The sequence below is a fragment of the Cicer arietinum genome, chromosome 8 (genome assembly GCF_000331145.2).
Source record: "Cicer arietinum cultivar CDC Frontier isolate Library 1 chromosome 8, Cicar.CDCFrontier_v2.0, whole genome shotgun sequence".
NCBI lineage: Eukaryota > Viridiplantae > Streptophyta > Magnoliopsida > Fabales > Fabaceae > Cicer > Cicer arietinum.
In genome coordinates, this window is record NC_021167.2 from 27399571 (window position 1) to 27416021 (window position 16451).

At 35.4% G+C, this 16451-nt stretch overlaps 2 protein-coding genes across 2 annotated transcripts in view; one reads left to right on the forward strand and one right to left on the reverse strand.

The window, feature by feature from the left end:
• LOC101499133 (subtilisin-like protease SBT6.1) overlaps window positions 1-5916 on the reverse strand; it is a 7429-nt gene extending 1513 nt beyond the window's left edge. Inside the window, exons 1-9 of the mRNA XM_073364319.1 lie at window positions 5228-5916; window positions 4353-4481; window positions 4117-4269; window positions 3647-3763; window positions 2979-3163; window positions 2483-2746; window positions 975-2046; window positions 165-662; window positions 1-38 (exon numbers count right to left, since the gene is read on the reverse strand). Of these exons, the coding sequence (XP_073220420.1) occupies window positions 1-38; window positions 165-662; window positions 975-2046; window positions 2483-2746; window positions 2979-3163; window positions 3647-3763; window positions 4117-4269; window positions 4353-4481; window positions 5228-5740 (2969 nt within the window). The 5' untranslated portion in view covers window positions 5741-5916. The remainder of the gene's footprint in view (window positions 39-164; window positions 663-974; window positions 2047-2482; window positions 2747-2978; window positions 3164-3646; window positions 3764-4116; window positions 4270-4352; window positions 4482-5227) is intronic.
• Window positions 5917-14555: 8639 nt separating this feature from the next.
• The window catches only part of LOC101492058 (uncharacterized), a 5771-nt gene continuing 3875 nt past the window's right edge, over window positions 14556-16451 (forward strand). The window contains exons 1-5 of the mRNA XM_073364092.1: window positions 14556-15032; window positions 15569-15766; window positions 15877-15961; window positions 16055-16130; window positions 16381-16451. The exon at window positions 16381-16451 is cut by the window's right edge and continues 17 nt beyond it. Coding sequence (XP_073220193.1) covers window positions 14753-15032; window positions 15569-15766; window positions 15877-15961; window positions 16055-16130; window positions 16381-16451 — 710 coding nt within the window. The 5' untranslated portion in view covers window positions 14556-14752. The remainder of the gene's footprint in view (window positions 15033-15568; window positions 15767-15876; window positions 15962-16054; window positions 16131-16380) is intronic.

Sequence of the window (16451 nt, forward strand, 5' to 3'; positions counted from 1 at the left end):
ATAAGCCAGTGACTACCAACCAGCATAGGTACATCAAGCTGCAAGAAATATCAAGAGTTCAGAACATCAGCAATATGCAACATCCATAACAAATATACAAAACAAAAGAATATAGGGAGCCCCATTTCTAGGAAGCTAGCTCAACAACTGTTTCTGCGTCTTACCTCATCTCCATAGAACAGGCCCAAATATCTGTTCCCAAGAGAGTCATCCTTATTTCTCAAAGTTACCTTCGAATGCCTAATATTAGAAACATCATAGGTTGAATTGAAACCATTCCCTAAATCAATGACAGGATAACCAGGCAATCGTCTGTTTCTTCCTCTGACTTGCAAACTGTAGCCCTTAGTTCCCCAGACTTCGAACCTTGTGTCAGTCCTGCAAATCAATTCTTTTCCGATAACAGCTGAGTATGAAGAGAAATTTACATCAGTTCTGCGTGATGGCAACTGATTGTCATCTTCGTACAAAGGAGTGTCTTGTTTGTTTGAATTTGAGAAAAGCACTGGATCTCGAACATTCTCACTCGTAAAATCTAGCATTTTCTTCAGAAGTGTAAAACAGTTAGTCACCATATGGCTGCTGTCCAAACAGTTGGAGTCACCGTATACAGCGATGCGACCTTCACCCATCACTGTAAGACCGAGAATCGGAGAATCTGCCTGTTTCACCAAGAGAGACCATAACTTCAGAAAATATCTAAATGTTGAAGATAGTACACAGTTTAAAATGGCACTCTATAAGAATCAAATTCAATGTTTTTGGAAGTCATTGAGGTGATTGTTTACTACAATACAAATCACTTCATCATGCCAAGTAACTTATATGTATAAGTAACTTTTGTTGGGTTGAAAACCTAGAAAATGAGTTCAGGAATGAAATTTAACTATTTGTTTTTCCTTTAGAGTATACATTTCTCAATCTTTGTTTTAATGATAATGATAATTTATGCAATTGAAGATGCTGTCTCACACCTTGGTGGTGCTAGAAGTCAGCAACACATTCTGAGTGGCTCCACTTTCTGAACTATCCGAGAAAGGAAAGCTATGTACATAACCACCCCTTGGAAACCTCACTATGTCTGTCCCAGATGCATATCGATTCTCCTCACCAAAAAGTGAAAAATCACCGCTCAGAATCTTATCACCGAAAGCTATTCCAAATGGAGCCAAAAGATCATTAAGTGCAGGATTATTAGCACCTCCAGTGACCGGGGTCCACCAACTCCGTGTATTATCATCGAAGAATCTCATCTTTACCATGGTATCTACGTTGTACCACTCAGCAAAGACAGCTACTCCCAATCCGGTATTTATCACATCGTCTCTCAACTTTTCAATCTCTTCGGCGAAGTACTCTTCTTCAAGATCCACCAAAAGAAGTGTACCATACTGTCGAGCATCAAAGCATGTAAGAGGAGAACCAAGTGTTTCAACATAGTAACCAACATCACGTAACATGTTAAACATTATGTGAAAATTTGTATGTAGATGATCCCCGTGCCAGTCAAGAATGTCATTACGAACATCCAAGGAATCTCTAGGAATATAACCTGGAGGGTATTTGATATTGTGAAACTGATCCCACAAAATTCGTTTTGCTCGTGGCGGTGTTGGCACCACTTTTAACTTCAGTTGAAGCACACATGTGCTTATTTGAGGACGCCTTTCTCCTTGAGCTGGAGGGCTGGAAACCCTGAGAGTCACATTACCTTCAATGTTACCAGAAAACTGTGCACCTTCTTCCTTGATTTGCATATGAATGGCCAAATAACCGGTCCAAGGCCAGATGACCTCAGAATATGTAAAATGAATGCTTAGAAGATTCCCTACTTCTTCAAAAGGATGCCATGTCGGTGGACTTTCGACATAGCCAATAACACCCATTCCATTCAAAATGCTAGCATTGAAGATGACAGGCATGGCACCTGCATAGAGCGGCTGACGACAAAAGGGCCATGTATAAGGACAATCTGTGTAATCAAGAACACTGGGAAAGATGCTTGCCCTAGGTTTGTAGTTCTTGAGAATCTCATATGATTCTAACCTGAAAATTGCATTAACAAACAAGAAAATACAATGATTAGAGAATGGTTGAAGAATCTGAAATCTCTATATTTTTTCAGAATTTTTCAATTAAATCCCCATAGTTTTAGATTTATAAATGGATTCCTATAGTTCAATAAAAATGAGATCCTTGAATCCAAGCTATATTGTTAAAAAATTGTTAGGACTCTTCAGGGAGCCAATTTAAAAAGTTTTTTAAATTATAGGAACCCAAATATAGTTTAAAATAGTGACACATTTTGAAGATTTTCCAAAATGTACAGAAACCTGCAGATTAGTTTCAGAATCTAGAATAATAAAATAAAATTGCAATAATAGTGGAAATTGTCACATTATAGTTATACTGTATGTAGCAATATGATATGCTTTAAAAGTTAAAAACAAAACAAAGTGGAGAGCTAAATAGGAGAACCTACAGATCAACTCTGCCAGCGCCCTGCTCATACATGTTAGGTCCAGCAAGCTTTGCAGCACCCTCGACCAATGCTTGTTTCATGCTTGCGGGGTTTAAGATATTTTTGCGATCAGGTTCAGGTATGACACTGACAAGCAAACATACGACACCAGCAACTACAGGACTTGCAACACTGGTTCCTGATAAACTTTTACAACCCGAACTAATCTTTGATCCCATTATGTCTCGTCCGTATGCAACTACGTCTGGCTTCACACGGCCATAACTGCAAGTTAAAGATGTCGATTCAAATTTAAAAACATACAAGTAAGAAACCAAACATGCAAATATATTTGAGGGAATCATGGAAGTAACAAATGACAAGAATAACCCATGTAATAGAATGAAAAATATATTACGGATCACAGAAACAAGGACATAAATCCTGCATGTCAAAAGAAGCGGCAACAACAACAAAAATCAATTAAAGCAAGAAATATGATAACAAATAATGTTACCCGTGAGGAAGTTCCCAGGTACTCATGCCACGCGAGGAAAAGGAGGCTATATGGTCACTATAGTCAATACCACCAACACCAATGACATCACTTTGATCTGCTGGATTATTCAAAGTTCCATATAGTGGTCCATCATTTCCAATTGCAGAAACCATGATTATGTTATTGGCCGTTATCTCCCATATCTGATGAACAAATGTGTCATAAATATATAAAAAACGCACTTCTACAATTGATGGAAGAAATAATTATTATATGTTAACACTAAAAAAAACAAATACTGGCTTCTACATATAAAGGTTAAATTAGATGAAATAACATTCTCTAGAAAATAATATAACCAAAGTACTAAATTTTGAAGTTTTTCCACCTCAAGATAAATAGATTACAATGCTCAATACTATCAAACTCCTAAGCCAAGTGCTTGAGCTCAAGGAGTTAATGAGCTTGAGCTCAACCACTTCGCTTAGGAGTTAACGAGCTTCAGTTAAGGACGAATCGTTCAGGAGAACCCAATTCTAACCCTGGCTGGAACAATCCATAGTCGGACTTTACTTACCTCCCGACTAAACTCCGGATTACCAAGGTCCCCTTCCTTTGGGATCTAGAGGTAATGAAAAAATAATATCAAATTCCAGATCTAGAACAAATAGGCACAAGAAATTTACCTTTTCCACAAATGGGAGATCTAAGTAATCAGGTCCACCTATGCTCAAATTGAGCACATCCATATCAGTAGCAATTGCATAGTTAAAGGCATCAAGGAACCAAGAGGTATATGACACCTGCAATTGGCTGAATGAAATCTTCTCAAAATCTTGCCAATAATTGCAGAATACAAATAACATAAGCAGCAGAATTTGAAAAGAGAATGCAACTTAATATGCATTTATAAACTGGTCAAAATGCATCTATGTTCTCTCCTGTTTAGGGCTTGCCGATGATTACTCTAGTCGGTTAATACACTTCCAGACAATTACATCATGCATTTTTTTGGACACGTTAATGGAATGAAGATATGATAAAGTTTGGATGAACTGAAACGCCATTTTCATGCAGTTAAAAAGAGTTCAGTTCACCCCTTTTCCCCCTTCCAAAGAAAAAGGAGAATTCAATAATAATACCCAACAGCCATTACCTGTGCATCAGTAAACACACGAAATGCATAAATCTCTGTATCTGGTGCAAAACCAAGACACTCGGCATCCATGCCAGCAACAACACCAGCAACAAAAGTCCCATGTCCAAGATTGTCATTCAACGTATCCTCATTGGTCCAATTTGTACGCTCCTGTAAAGTTCCTCAACACTCGATCCATCAACTACCAATCAACCACTATCCCCTCAACATCAAATTAAGCAAACAAGCATTACCTTGATGTTACGGAAATGAGGGTGATCAGCTCGAATGCCAGTATCAAATATGGCCATCTTGACCTTTGCACCAGTGTAGCCTCTCGTCCACAGTTCTTCTGCCCCAAACATGGAAGTAACTTGTGATCTCTGCTACCACGAGAAACACCTCAAACCATGAACACCTCCGATAATCAATAAAATTCAAACATACCAACTACCAAATCAACTCAATGGAAACAGAATACTATTACTAATAGTAACAAGGATCATACTGGTTGCTACCAAAAACATTTCATAGCTTTTACATAAACTAAATTCAACTCATCAGAGACAAAATAGTGAAAATAACAAATATTTCATAGTTTTCTACAATCAGTAAATCACAATACACCAAATTTAACTCAGCATTGACAAAATAATACCAATACTACAAAAGAAAAAAACCCCTAGCTTTTACATATCTGCACAGAAATCTTATACTTCTATTTTATTGTTCTCTCCCTTTTTCACTCTATTCCTTTCTCTATTGTTAATTTGTTAGTGCAAATGAAATTTCTGTTAAACTAAACAACACAGCTTCAGTGACCAGTCATAATGAGAATGATGATCTATGTAGCACAAACACTTCATATTGAACGTGCATCACATGTCGGACATCAACACAATACCGATTCATTAGTTATATTCAATCACTTCTAATACCGACACTAGTTATATTCAATCACTTCTACTTTTTTTAAATTATTATCATGTGAGTGTCAATATCATGTCTGGTGTCTCTATCTAAGGGAGTGTTCCATAGATGATGATGATGAAACTTCACAAATCAAAGTTGTAATCTTTATAGCTTCCCCCAAATACCCAACAACATAAACCAACAAAAAAAAAAAGACCTGAATCAACAATTCTCGCCCCAACTTGATAGAATCATTGCGTTTAACAAAATCATCTTCTTGTTCTTCCGCATCACAAAACGACATTCTGGTGAAGATCTTCCCAGGCCGTTTATTCCCATCAACAAAGGAACCAACTTTATCATTCCTATGCTTCATCAAACCTCTCTTATAGCTCATATCCAAACTAACATACTTCACAAGCCCCAATTTCTTAATCTCTTCAATAACCCCCAATTCGTTAACCGAAACGACGCCAAAATCGGTGGGAAATTTCGATGCGGGGTTTTTCCGCACGATCCAATGCCACCCTTTTGATTGAAGATTGGATTCGAGGTAAGCACGGTGGTGATCAGCGGTTTTGTATTGAGTGAATCCGATGATGTAATTTGGAGATTGTGGTTGTGGTTGGGGGGAAAAAGGGGGATTTAGGGTTAGGGTTTTGAAAAGGGAAATGAAGAGAAGAAAGAAGGAGAAGATGGTGGTGGTGCGGTGTTGAGTAGTGGTGGCCATTGAAATGAAACAGATCGTTGATGGTTAGTTAGTAACTTGCTTGCTACATTGAATTTGTGATTTGATTCTTTGCTTATGTTTCTGTTGTCTCAATCATCATCATCGTCTTTAGTCTTTTTAGTTTTTGCTCAATCACAAAGAAGCATTTTGATACTTAGATAACGAGTACATTTAGAGTTCAATCAATTTGATGTAATAAATAAATAATTTATTTGAATGGATAAATGTGTATAACCATTCATTGAACTTAATTTCAAAAGTAACAGAATAATTTTAATATGAGGTAATAAAACATTACTACGAAAAGTCTACGCTGCGAAAAGTTTAATTCATTCATTTTTATTAGAATTCCACTTATGCATATCAACCTTATTTTTTATTAAAGAGTTATGAATAAAATTAATTTAGTTAGAAATGTAATGCCACAAATCACTTATTATCTATGTATTTTGAGAGAAAATAAAAGAGTTATGATCTTTCTAGATTTCATTAACCATCACGCGAAATAACATTTTTGTCGGTTGAACTTATTCTATACTAGTTTGAACAATCAAAATAATATTATCGGCAAAAAACATTTGTGAGAGATAGGGTCCCTCACCCCTACCAACATGAAGAAATCAAACATATAATTATGTAACTTAGTCGCTTAAAAGCCATCACGAAGAGATAAAAGGAGATAGGTCCCCTTGTATAAGCCATCTACAAGTGTCAAAATGATTGATTTGAGCGGCATTCCAATTGATTGTCATAGATTCAAGGGCATGACAAATGACGAATTATATTCTTTACCATCAAAGGCAACCTTAAAATTGTCATTCAAGTCTATCATAGGCTTTTTCGAGATCAAACTTGAGAATCATTAAGCATTTACTACCATGTAGACGAGAGTGTTGGAATACAATCCCTATAACCTTATGCTCAATTAATCCATGCCAATTACATGATGAATAACCAAAGGCGGAAGCGTACCTGTGGGAATTGCCATTTATGAAATCCTGGGATGATGATGATAGAGTCAATGGGTTGGGTGATCTTCCTCAGCAAAACACCCTTAAGACCTTGCTCTCTTGATGGGGATAGAGAGAACCAGAGAGTTTTCTCCTTAGGGTTTGTGAAACTGAATAGTCTTATTGTGTTTGCCTTGGGGACCATTACCCCTATATATAACTATTATTAGTTATATCCCAAATTGCAGTATTTCCAATTCAGCCCCTCATTAAATTAGAAACTGCCTGGTATCTACACTATTAATTTTCATAACTATTATTCTCTTTAGCCATAAACTATTATATATTATTTGACCCCTAGTTTATTGGCTAATTATATAATGACCCTAACACACTTTATTAATTAATTACATATGTGACCCATAAATCTTACAATCTCCCACTGGTCACACATGTATCCTTAGGAGTGTGTTAGACTTTATGACGTCAAAAATGTCATTATAATTACCTTGAGTATAATCCAAATTGTCATGTCCATTAATCATATCAGCACATGGAATCAAAGAGGCTTTCGTCATAATAAGCATAACTAAACCCATCAATGATCACCCGTACTGACACAACTAAATGACATAGACCCATTATGAAAAGTGTAGCATGAAAATTACATGAAGTTGGTCAATGCATGTCAATTTTCAACTGGTCCTACTTTATCGAATGAGATCATATCATAACTTAAATGTACAAAGTAACCAAAAACTGAATACTTTAAACTTTATTTCTGATCAGAAAGTCCAAATACAATGTATTTGTGTTTTACAATTAAACATAGAACATGAATACATAATGAGCGAAACTCCCACTAAAATCAAGATTCCTCAAACTGTAGCACACCCATGTGAGCAGTATGCTCATGAAAGACCTTGGGTGGTAGACCTTTAGTGAGTGGATCCGCAATCATGGAGTTTGTCCTTAAGTGTTCTATGGATATCTGTCCACTTTGTACCTTCTCTTTAACAACTAGGAACTTAATGTCAATGTGCTTTGACTTGGTTGAGCTCCTATTATTGTTAGAATACAGGACTGCTGATCTATTGTCACAATACAACTTGAGTGGTCTTTCAATCCCTTCAACTATTTGCAGCCCTGTGACAAAATTTCTCAGCCAAATGCCCTGGTCAGATGCCTCATGAATTGCTACGAATTCTGCTGCCATGGTTGATGAGGCAGTAAGACCTTGCTTGGCACTACGCCAAGAAACTGCTCCACCAGCTAACAGAAAGACATAGCCTGAAGTTGATCTTAAGCTGTCTTGGCATCCCGCAAAATCCGAGTCAGAGTACCCAGTGATCTCTAACTGGTCTGACCTCCTATATGTGAGCATGTAGTTTCTTGTTCTCTTCAAATATCTCATGACCCTCTTGGCTGCTTTCCAATGGTCAAGACCTGGATTGCTTAAATATCTGCCTAAAATCCCTACTATGAACGCTATGTCTGGACGCGTACATACTTGGGCATACATAAGACTCCCTACAGCTGAAGCATAAGGGATCTTTTGCATTTCTTGAATTTCCAAACTTCCCTTAGGGCACTGTTTGAGACTAAACTTGTCTCCCTTAGCAACTGGGGTGTCCCCTGGTTTGCAATCCTGTAACCCAAACCTTTTGAGAACCTTATCGATATAGCTCTTTTGTGACAATCCAAGAATACCTCGAGATCTGTCTCGGTGTATCTGAATTCCTAATACAAAAGAGGCGTCACCAAGATCTTTCATCTCAAAATGCTTTGATAGAAATTTCTTAGTTTCGTGCAACATGCCTATATCGTTAGTGGCAAGCAGTATGTCATCAACATACAAGACCAGGAAAATATGTCTGCTCCCACTGAACTTATGATACACACAATCATCAACTGTATTCATCTCAAAACCAAATGAGAGAATTACTTGATGAAATTTATGGTACCATTGACGAGAAGCTTGTTTTAGCCCATAAATGGATTTTCTTAGTTTGCACACCATATTCTTTGGGTCTCCCAACACAAAGTTTTCTGGCTGCACCATATAGATCGTCTCATCAATGTCGCCATTGAGAAAAGCTGTTTTTACATCCATTTGATGAAGCTCCAAATTAAAGTGAGCAACAAGAGCCATGATTATTCTTAAAGAGTCCTTCGATGAAACCGGAGAGAAAGTCTCTTTATAATCAATCCCTTCCTTTTGAGTATAACCCTTAGCTACAAGACGTGCCTTATATCTCTCCACATTACCATTGGAATCCCGCTTGGTTTTAAAAATCCATTTGCAACCAATGGGTTTCTTTCCTTCAGGTAATGGGATAAGTTCCCAAACTGAATTGTCTTGCATAGACTTGTACTCCTCATTCATTGCTTCGATCCACTTATCTGAACGAGAATCTTGCATGGCTTGATGAAAGTTGACTGGGTCGTCTTCCGTCATGCCAACATTTTCCTCTACCTCATTGATAAATACTACATAATCATCCGAAATAGCATTTTTCCTTTCTCTAGTGGATCTCCGCAATGGAGCTGGCTCTTGAGGCACTTGTTCTTGAGGATCTTGAATTTGATCTGGATTTTGTTCTTCCTGAACAACCAGATCATCTTGAGTTTGTTCAATAATGGGAAAGTCAATTGGTGGAAGAATCAGTTCTGGAATTGTTACCGATTCTTCCTCAAAGACAAAATCTTTAACCTTAATCTTCCCCCCAAACTCAATATCCTCAAAGAACGTTGTCGTTCCCGTCTCAAAAATTGTTCTCAAATTAGGATCATAAAATTTATAGCCCCTTGATTTTTCTGAGTACCCTATAAAATAGCTGCTAATTGTTCGGGGTTCAAATTTCTTTTCATTCGGCCTATAAGGCCTTGCCTCAGCTGGACATCCCCAAACATGAAGGTGCTTCAGACTAGGCTTACGCCCAATCCAAAGCTCATAAGGTGTTTTAGCCGCTGCCTTAGTTGGTACTCTATTAAGAATGTATGCTGCTGTTTTTAATGCCTCTCCCCAGAGTGACTCTGGCAAGGTGGAATGACAAATCATACTCCTTACCATATCCTTAAGAGTCCTGTTTCGTCTTTCAGCTACACCATTCATGCTGGGTGACCCCGGCATAGTGTATTGTGGGACGATTCCACATTCCTCTAGGTATTTGGCAAATGGTCCCGGACGTTGTTCACCTGAACCGTCATATCTGCCGTAGTATTCACCACCACGATCAGATTTGACCTTTTTAATTCTTTTATTAAGTTGATTCTCAACTTCTGCCTTAAAGGATTTGAACACGTCTATTGATTGGGACTTTTCGTGAATTAGGTAAAGGTAGGCATATCTAGAGTAATCGTCTATGAATGATATAAAATATTGTTGACCATTCCAAGAAGGAGTTGGAAATGGCCCACAGATGTCCGTATGTATCAATTCTAAGACGTCTGTAGCTCTATATGCGCCTAATTTCTTATCTTTAGTCTGTTTTCCTTTAATGCATGCTACACAAACGTTAAGGTCTGTGAAGTCAATGGAATCTAAAATTCCATCTGACACAAGTCGTTCAACTCTATTTTTAGAGATGTGACCTAGACGTTTGTGCCAAAGCACTCCTGAATTGAAATTGTCAATTTTCCGCTTAGTACCACGTGATTCCACATTCAAGGTTTCATTATAGTTAGCCACAGTTTCCAACAAATAAAGATTATCATAACCAGAAAGTAAACCGGTTCCAACAACATTCGAATTTAAAGACAAAGTAAATTCTTTATTCCCGAATGAACAATAATATCCTGATTTGTCCAAATAAGAAATAGAGATCAAATTCCGTCTAAATGACGGTACAACAAAAGTGTCTTTTAAATCCAAATAATGACCGGAACTTAATAATAATCTAAATTTTCCTATGGCTTCAACTTCTACCTTCTTCCCATCTCCTACATAGATGCATCTTTCAGTATCACTAGGCTTTCGGAAGTTCAGGCAACCCTGCATTGAAACACTGATGTTAGTAGTTGCACCAGAGTCTAACCACCAAGTGTTTCCAGGTACTGAAGCTAAATTAACCTCAGAACAGACCAAAGACAGAATCATACCTTTCTTAACACGCCAAGCGTGATATTTGGCACAATCCTTCTTCACGTGTCCAGAACTCCTGCAGAAGAAGCAGTTGTTATCCTTAGTCTGCTTCTTTTGTTCTGGACCCTTAGCAGCAACTTTGTTCTTGGGCTCCTCAATTCTTTTCCTTTTGCCCTTGTCTCTAGAGATGCTAGTAAAGTGAGCACTTTCAGTCCTATCTTCCTTCAGCCTGTCCTCTTCTTGCGCACATAACGAAATGAGCTCATTAAGAGTCCATTTCTCCTTTTGACAGTTATAAGTCACCTTAAACTGACTGAATTGCGAAGGAAGAGACAGCAATACTAAATGAATGAGTAAGTCATCTGACAACTCAAGCTTTAGACCTTTAAGCTTAGAAGCAATGTTGGACATCATCATAATGTGCTCTCTTATATTTCCCTTGCCTTGATACTTCATGGAAATTAAATTCTGAAGCAAAGAACTTGTTTCAGCCTTATCACTTTTTTCAAAGCGTTTTTCCATCTCAACAAGGAAATTTTTAGCTGTAACTATCTCATCCGAGACAGCACCTCTAAAGACCTCAGGAATTCCATGCTTTATGATCATAAGACTTATGCGATTTGAGCGATCCCATTTCTCATACTCTAATTTTTCTTCAGAAGAAGTAGAGTCCTTAGGAGTAGAGGGTCGATCAATTCTTAATGCAAGGTCTAGATCCATGCAGCCAAGAACAATCAGAATGTTCTCTTCCCATTCCTTAAAATTTGTCCCATTAAGGACAGGAATAGAACTCAAATTTGCAGATATGGAAGCAATCGATGCTGTAAATTAGATAAAGAACGAAACTTAGAAACTCATATTATAGGAAAATAAATCAATAAATAAATAAGTACATATGTTCAAATCATGGAATTTAACCCATCTCAAGATACCCAGTGCACCATTGATGTCAAGTCTTTGGACAGTAACACCAACTGCTAGTGGTACTCTTGTTGCAACGATCAAATATTGACAATAAGACATGTCAAACAATAAACCTTCCTTTGGGCCGATTTACTGCTCACATGTACACCAAATAATTGTCACACATTTATCATCGCAGGGGTACCATGTAATTCTGCCAAATATTAACCTTCCTTTGGGCCAGTCAATACCCGCATGAATAAACATATACACAGCCATTTGACACTCTTCACGAGTAATTTAGACAAGAGAGGTCACTTTGGCGACGTCAAGTTTCAATTAATTCATTCAAAATGTCAAACTTGACTTGAACATATATTTATTATATCCAAATAAAACAATATATAAAAAAAAATATTGTTTACTAATATAAACTGTGTTTATTAGTATTTGATAATTATTATTTTATCGGAAAAAAAAATTGATAATTATCAAAAAAAAAAAAATTGTAACCGGAAACAAAAAAAATATGAATTCTATTATATATATATACAGAGATGAATTCAGTCCAAAATTATAGAAGTGTACATCTATAACTTTTCCAGTTCCAGCTAAATACAAGAGTGATGCCCTTTCTCAGAACAATATAGCACTGCTAACAAATATAAAACTCAGGAAAGATAATTGCAAAAGATGAAGAAAAAAAATTAACCAACAAACAGGCATCTCACAAAATCTACATGCTTACTTTTCCGTTTATTTTTATTTTCAAATAATCACTAACAAATTGTTAATCTGCCCGACTATACAAGAACATCTTTGCAATCCTAATTTTCATGATTAATTAGCTAAAGCAAGTAACACATGCAATCATCAGTAGCAGGATCTAAAATAGTTCTCCCTGTTTGAAGCACAAGACACCAAAACCCAAAATATTGAAGGAAATAACTTATGTGTTTCGAAGCGAAAAACTGCAACCTTTCTAACATTTGGGGAAAAAAGAAAAACAATGGCAAGCAAATACAAAAACTTGTTTGAAAGCTTAATTACTTGAAGTACTGGTACTAATTAACCTTTATTAATTTGGGTATAATTTAAAAAAAATACAGATTCCATAATTTATATATATCCAAAATTCCCAAATTACAAACCCTAATTTTTCAATCATGTCAAAATTCCCAAATTGAATCCTAAAACAAAGACAATAACCGAATTTCATCATGAATTAAACATGGTAGCTCTGATACCAATTGTTTGAATACAATCCCTATAACCTTATGCTCAATTAATCCATGCCAATTACATGATGAATAACCAAAGGCGGAAGCGTACCTGTGGGAATTGTCATTTATGAAATCCTGGGATGATGATGATAGAGTCAATGGATTGGGTGATCTTCCTCAGCAAAACACCCTTAAGACCTTGCTCTCTTGATGGGGATAGAGAGAACCAGAGAACCAGAGAGTTTTCTCCTTAGGGTTTGTGAAACTGAATAGTCTGGTTGTGTTTGCCTTGGGGACCATTACCCCTGTATATAACTATTATTAGTTATATCCCAAATTGCAGTATTTCCAATTCAGCCCCTCATTAAATTAGAAACTGCCTGGTATCTACACTATTAATTTTCATAACTATTATTCTCTTTAGCCATAAACTATTATATATTATTTGACCCCTAGTTTATTGGCTAATTATATAATGACTCTAACACACTTTATTAATTAATTACATATGTGACCCATAAATCTTACAGAGAGAGCGCGGTTTATGTTAGCACCAAAATGTTATATGAAAGTGGATTGTCATGGAATAAAAGTACTTTCATTTTAGTATACCACATGAGGCATAATACGTTTGAGTCTTCCAGCAATGATTTTATAGCTCACATTAGAAAGTTTTATAGCTCACATTAGAAAGTGTTATAGGTTTAAGTTGATTAACTTTGTATAGGTTCACCTATCTTAGGTATGTGATTTTACTATTATTTACAAAACTATTATCTTGAAATATGTATTTTTTTTCTTTATATTTATCTATTTTCTTCTCTCTAAAAAAACCATCCCTTCCCTCTAGATTCTGAAACAAAACCTTAGTAGTTTTTCTCGTGAGATGTGATACACATAGTATCATTTCTATTTGAAAGTAGTCTTTATGATTTGTCATGTAAACTCTACTGAACTTTATTCTATTATTTTTCTCTCACTCATTTTAATGTTTTTCTTAATCTATTTTTTATAGATCGTGATTGTAAAATTAATTTATACTACAAAAAAGTATACTTTGTTTTTAAAATATCTTAATTATTTTTAAAAACTAAATCCAATCTTAAAAATAATATGTCAAGTCCATTGTAGATTGATTTTAAAGCCATTTGAAACATTAACAACAATGAACAATATTAAGTACTATCTATGTGAATATTACTTTAGAAGAAAAAACATTATACTAAAATAAATGTCATTTTTAATTTTTAAGAGAATTTTAATAATTTTTTAATATTATTTTTTAATAATTGTTATATGTATAATTTACAAATATTATTTTAGACTGATAATAATGAAGAACTATAAAATAAATAGTTTGATAAATTGAATTAAGTACTCTCTACTTGAATACTACTTAAAAAAAATTATATTAAAATGAATATCATTTTTAATTTTTAAGAGAACTTTAATATTATTTTTATATTATCTTTTAATAATTATTATATGTATAATTTATTAATATTATTTTAGATTGATAATAATAAAGAACTATAAATTAAATAGTTTGATAAATTGAATTATCTTTTTCTTTTAATTACTTGAAGAAAAAAAATTTAAACAAAATTCATTACAAAACAGAATATAAGTTAAACGATACTCATGTTTGTCACTGTTATTATATTAGAATCAAACAAGTAATATATATGATGGCTGGTTACATTATTTGACGAGAGCATTCTACATGTTTGTGAAAATTCCCCTGTTAAATATTTCTCTGTAATTACAAGTTTTCTAATAAAATACCATTTTTCATTGTTACAAAATCCATCAAGTGAGAGTGAAGTAGTTTTTGTTGCGAGTGAAGGAGGTTATGGCGCGAGTCCTAATCCTGTCGTCGTCACCAACACTCACTGCAACAAATTCTATACTATCTTCTTCCTTCTCTAAATTCCCACCAAAAAGTTTCAAACTTTTACACTATTCCCACCTTCATCACTTTCATCCCAAATCTCATTCAATTCCATTACCATCTTGCTCCACCGTGTCATCTTCTTCTTCCACTTCCCAATGCCCAATCGACTTGTCCAATTACAGACAAACATTTTCCAGACGAATGGCAATGGCTGGACTCAAACCCCATCATAAAATTGGTTAGCTTCTTTTTCTTTTACTCTTTTTGGGTCATGCTCACTCGCTGAAAAATTTGATCTTTTTTGGAAATTTTTTATATTTGTAAAACTTTGGTTTGTGCCCTTTTTGTTATATTTGTAGATTGTGTTAGAATTCAAGCTTAAAATTAACGTGATGGTAATTGGTTTTATAAAATTATCACTCTAAAAGAAATAAGGGGAAAAAAATGAAACATTTTGCACATTGACTCCTCTAAATTATGGACACCTCTGAAATTAGGCGTGTTGCCGTGTTCAACAAGTCGATGTCTGGCACCCATTCGACACCTGGGGAGTTAAAGATATTAAATTTAGTTCTTTTTATAAACAGCGATAATATTTTATTTAATTATTAAATAAATAAATTAATATATGTGTATCGGCGTCAGTGTCCTACTTTATACATTAACAATGTCGATGTGTCCGTGTTGGAGTCCGTGTTTCATACTTTGCCAACTATTTAGCACCCACACTTCAAATTTGATTGGTTGATGTTATCATGCTTCTTTTTCTGTCAGCTTTGGGAGTCTCCGGTGGCCCTGACAGTATGGCACTCTGTGTGTTAACTGCTGGATGGAAAACCTCTGGTGTTAATTCTGTTAACATTGACAGTAGTGGTTTCATTGATGGTTTGTTGGCAATAATTGTTGATCATGGACTACGTGCAGAGAGCAAAGATGAAGCCAAAGTTGTTTCTAATCGTGTTTCTGAAATGGGTTGGTTCAAATTTTGCTGCTTTATCCTTGATTGTGTAGTTTGAACATGTGATTCGAGTTCTTGAACTTATGCAAGCTATGAACTTGGCTTACATAGACACTTCATACAGGAATCAGATGTGAGATTTCTAGCTGTGATTGGCCGAATGGGAAGCCGAAACACGGCCAATTGCAAGAAGCTGCTCGCGATATGAGGTTATTTTATCTAACAAGGTGTTAATAAAATATTAGATGTCTGTCCTAGGAACTTTAATAAAGCTAATTGTGGATTTTGATTTTTAACTTTAGGTACCAAGTCTTTCATGATGTTTGTGCCAAACACCAAATTGGGGTGTTGCTTATTGCACATCATGCTGACGACCAGGTTTAATTGGCAATACTTTATGTTTAATTTTTATTTTTTAATCTTTGGTATTGTTTTGATGAGTTGCATGTTATCAATGTAGAGAAGTTTTTGAAATAGTTTAGGCTTTTGTGGTCATAAGAGATTAAAAAAATTGAATTTTTAGTGGGAAATGAAAAAATGTTGGCATTTTATTATCCTGTAAGTGATTGCGAGATTGAAAACTTGTTCAAAATGTTAGACATGTAATGATTACTAAGAAATGATGCAGGCCGAGTTATTTATTTTAAGGCTTTCTCGAAATAGTGGTGTGCTTGGACTTGCTGGCACACCTTTTACCTC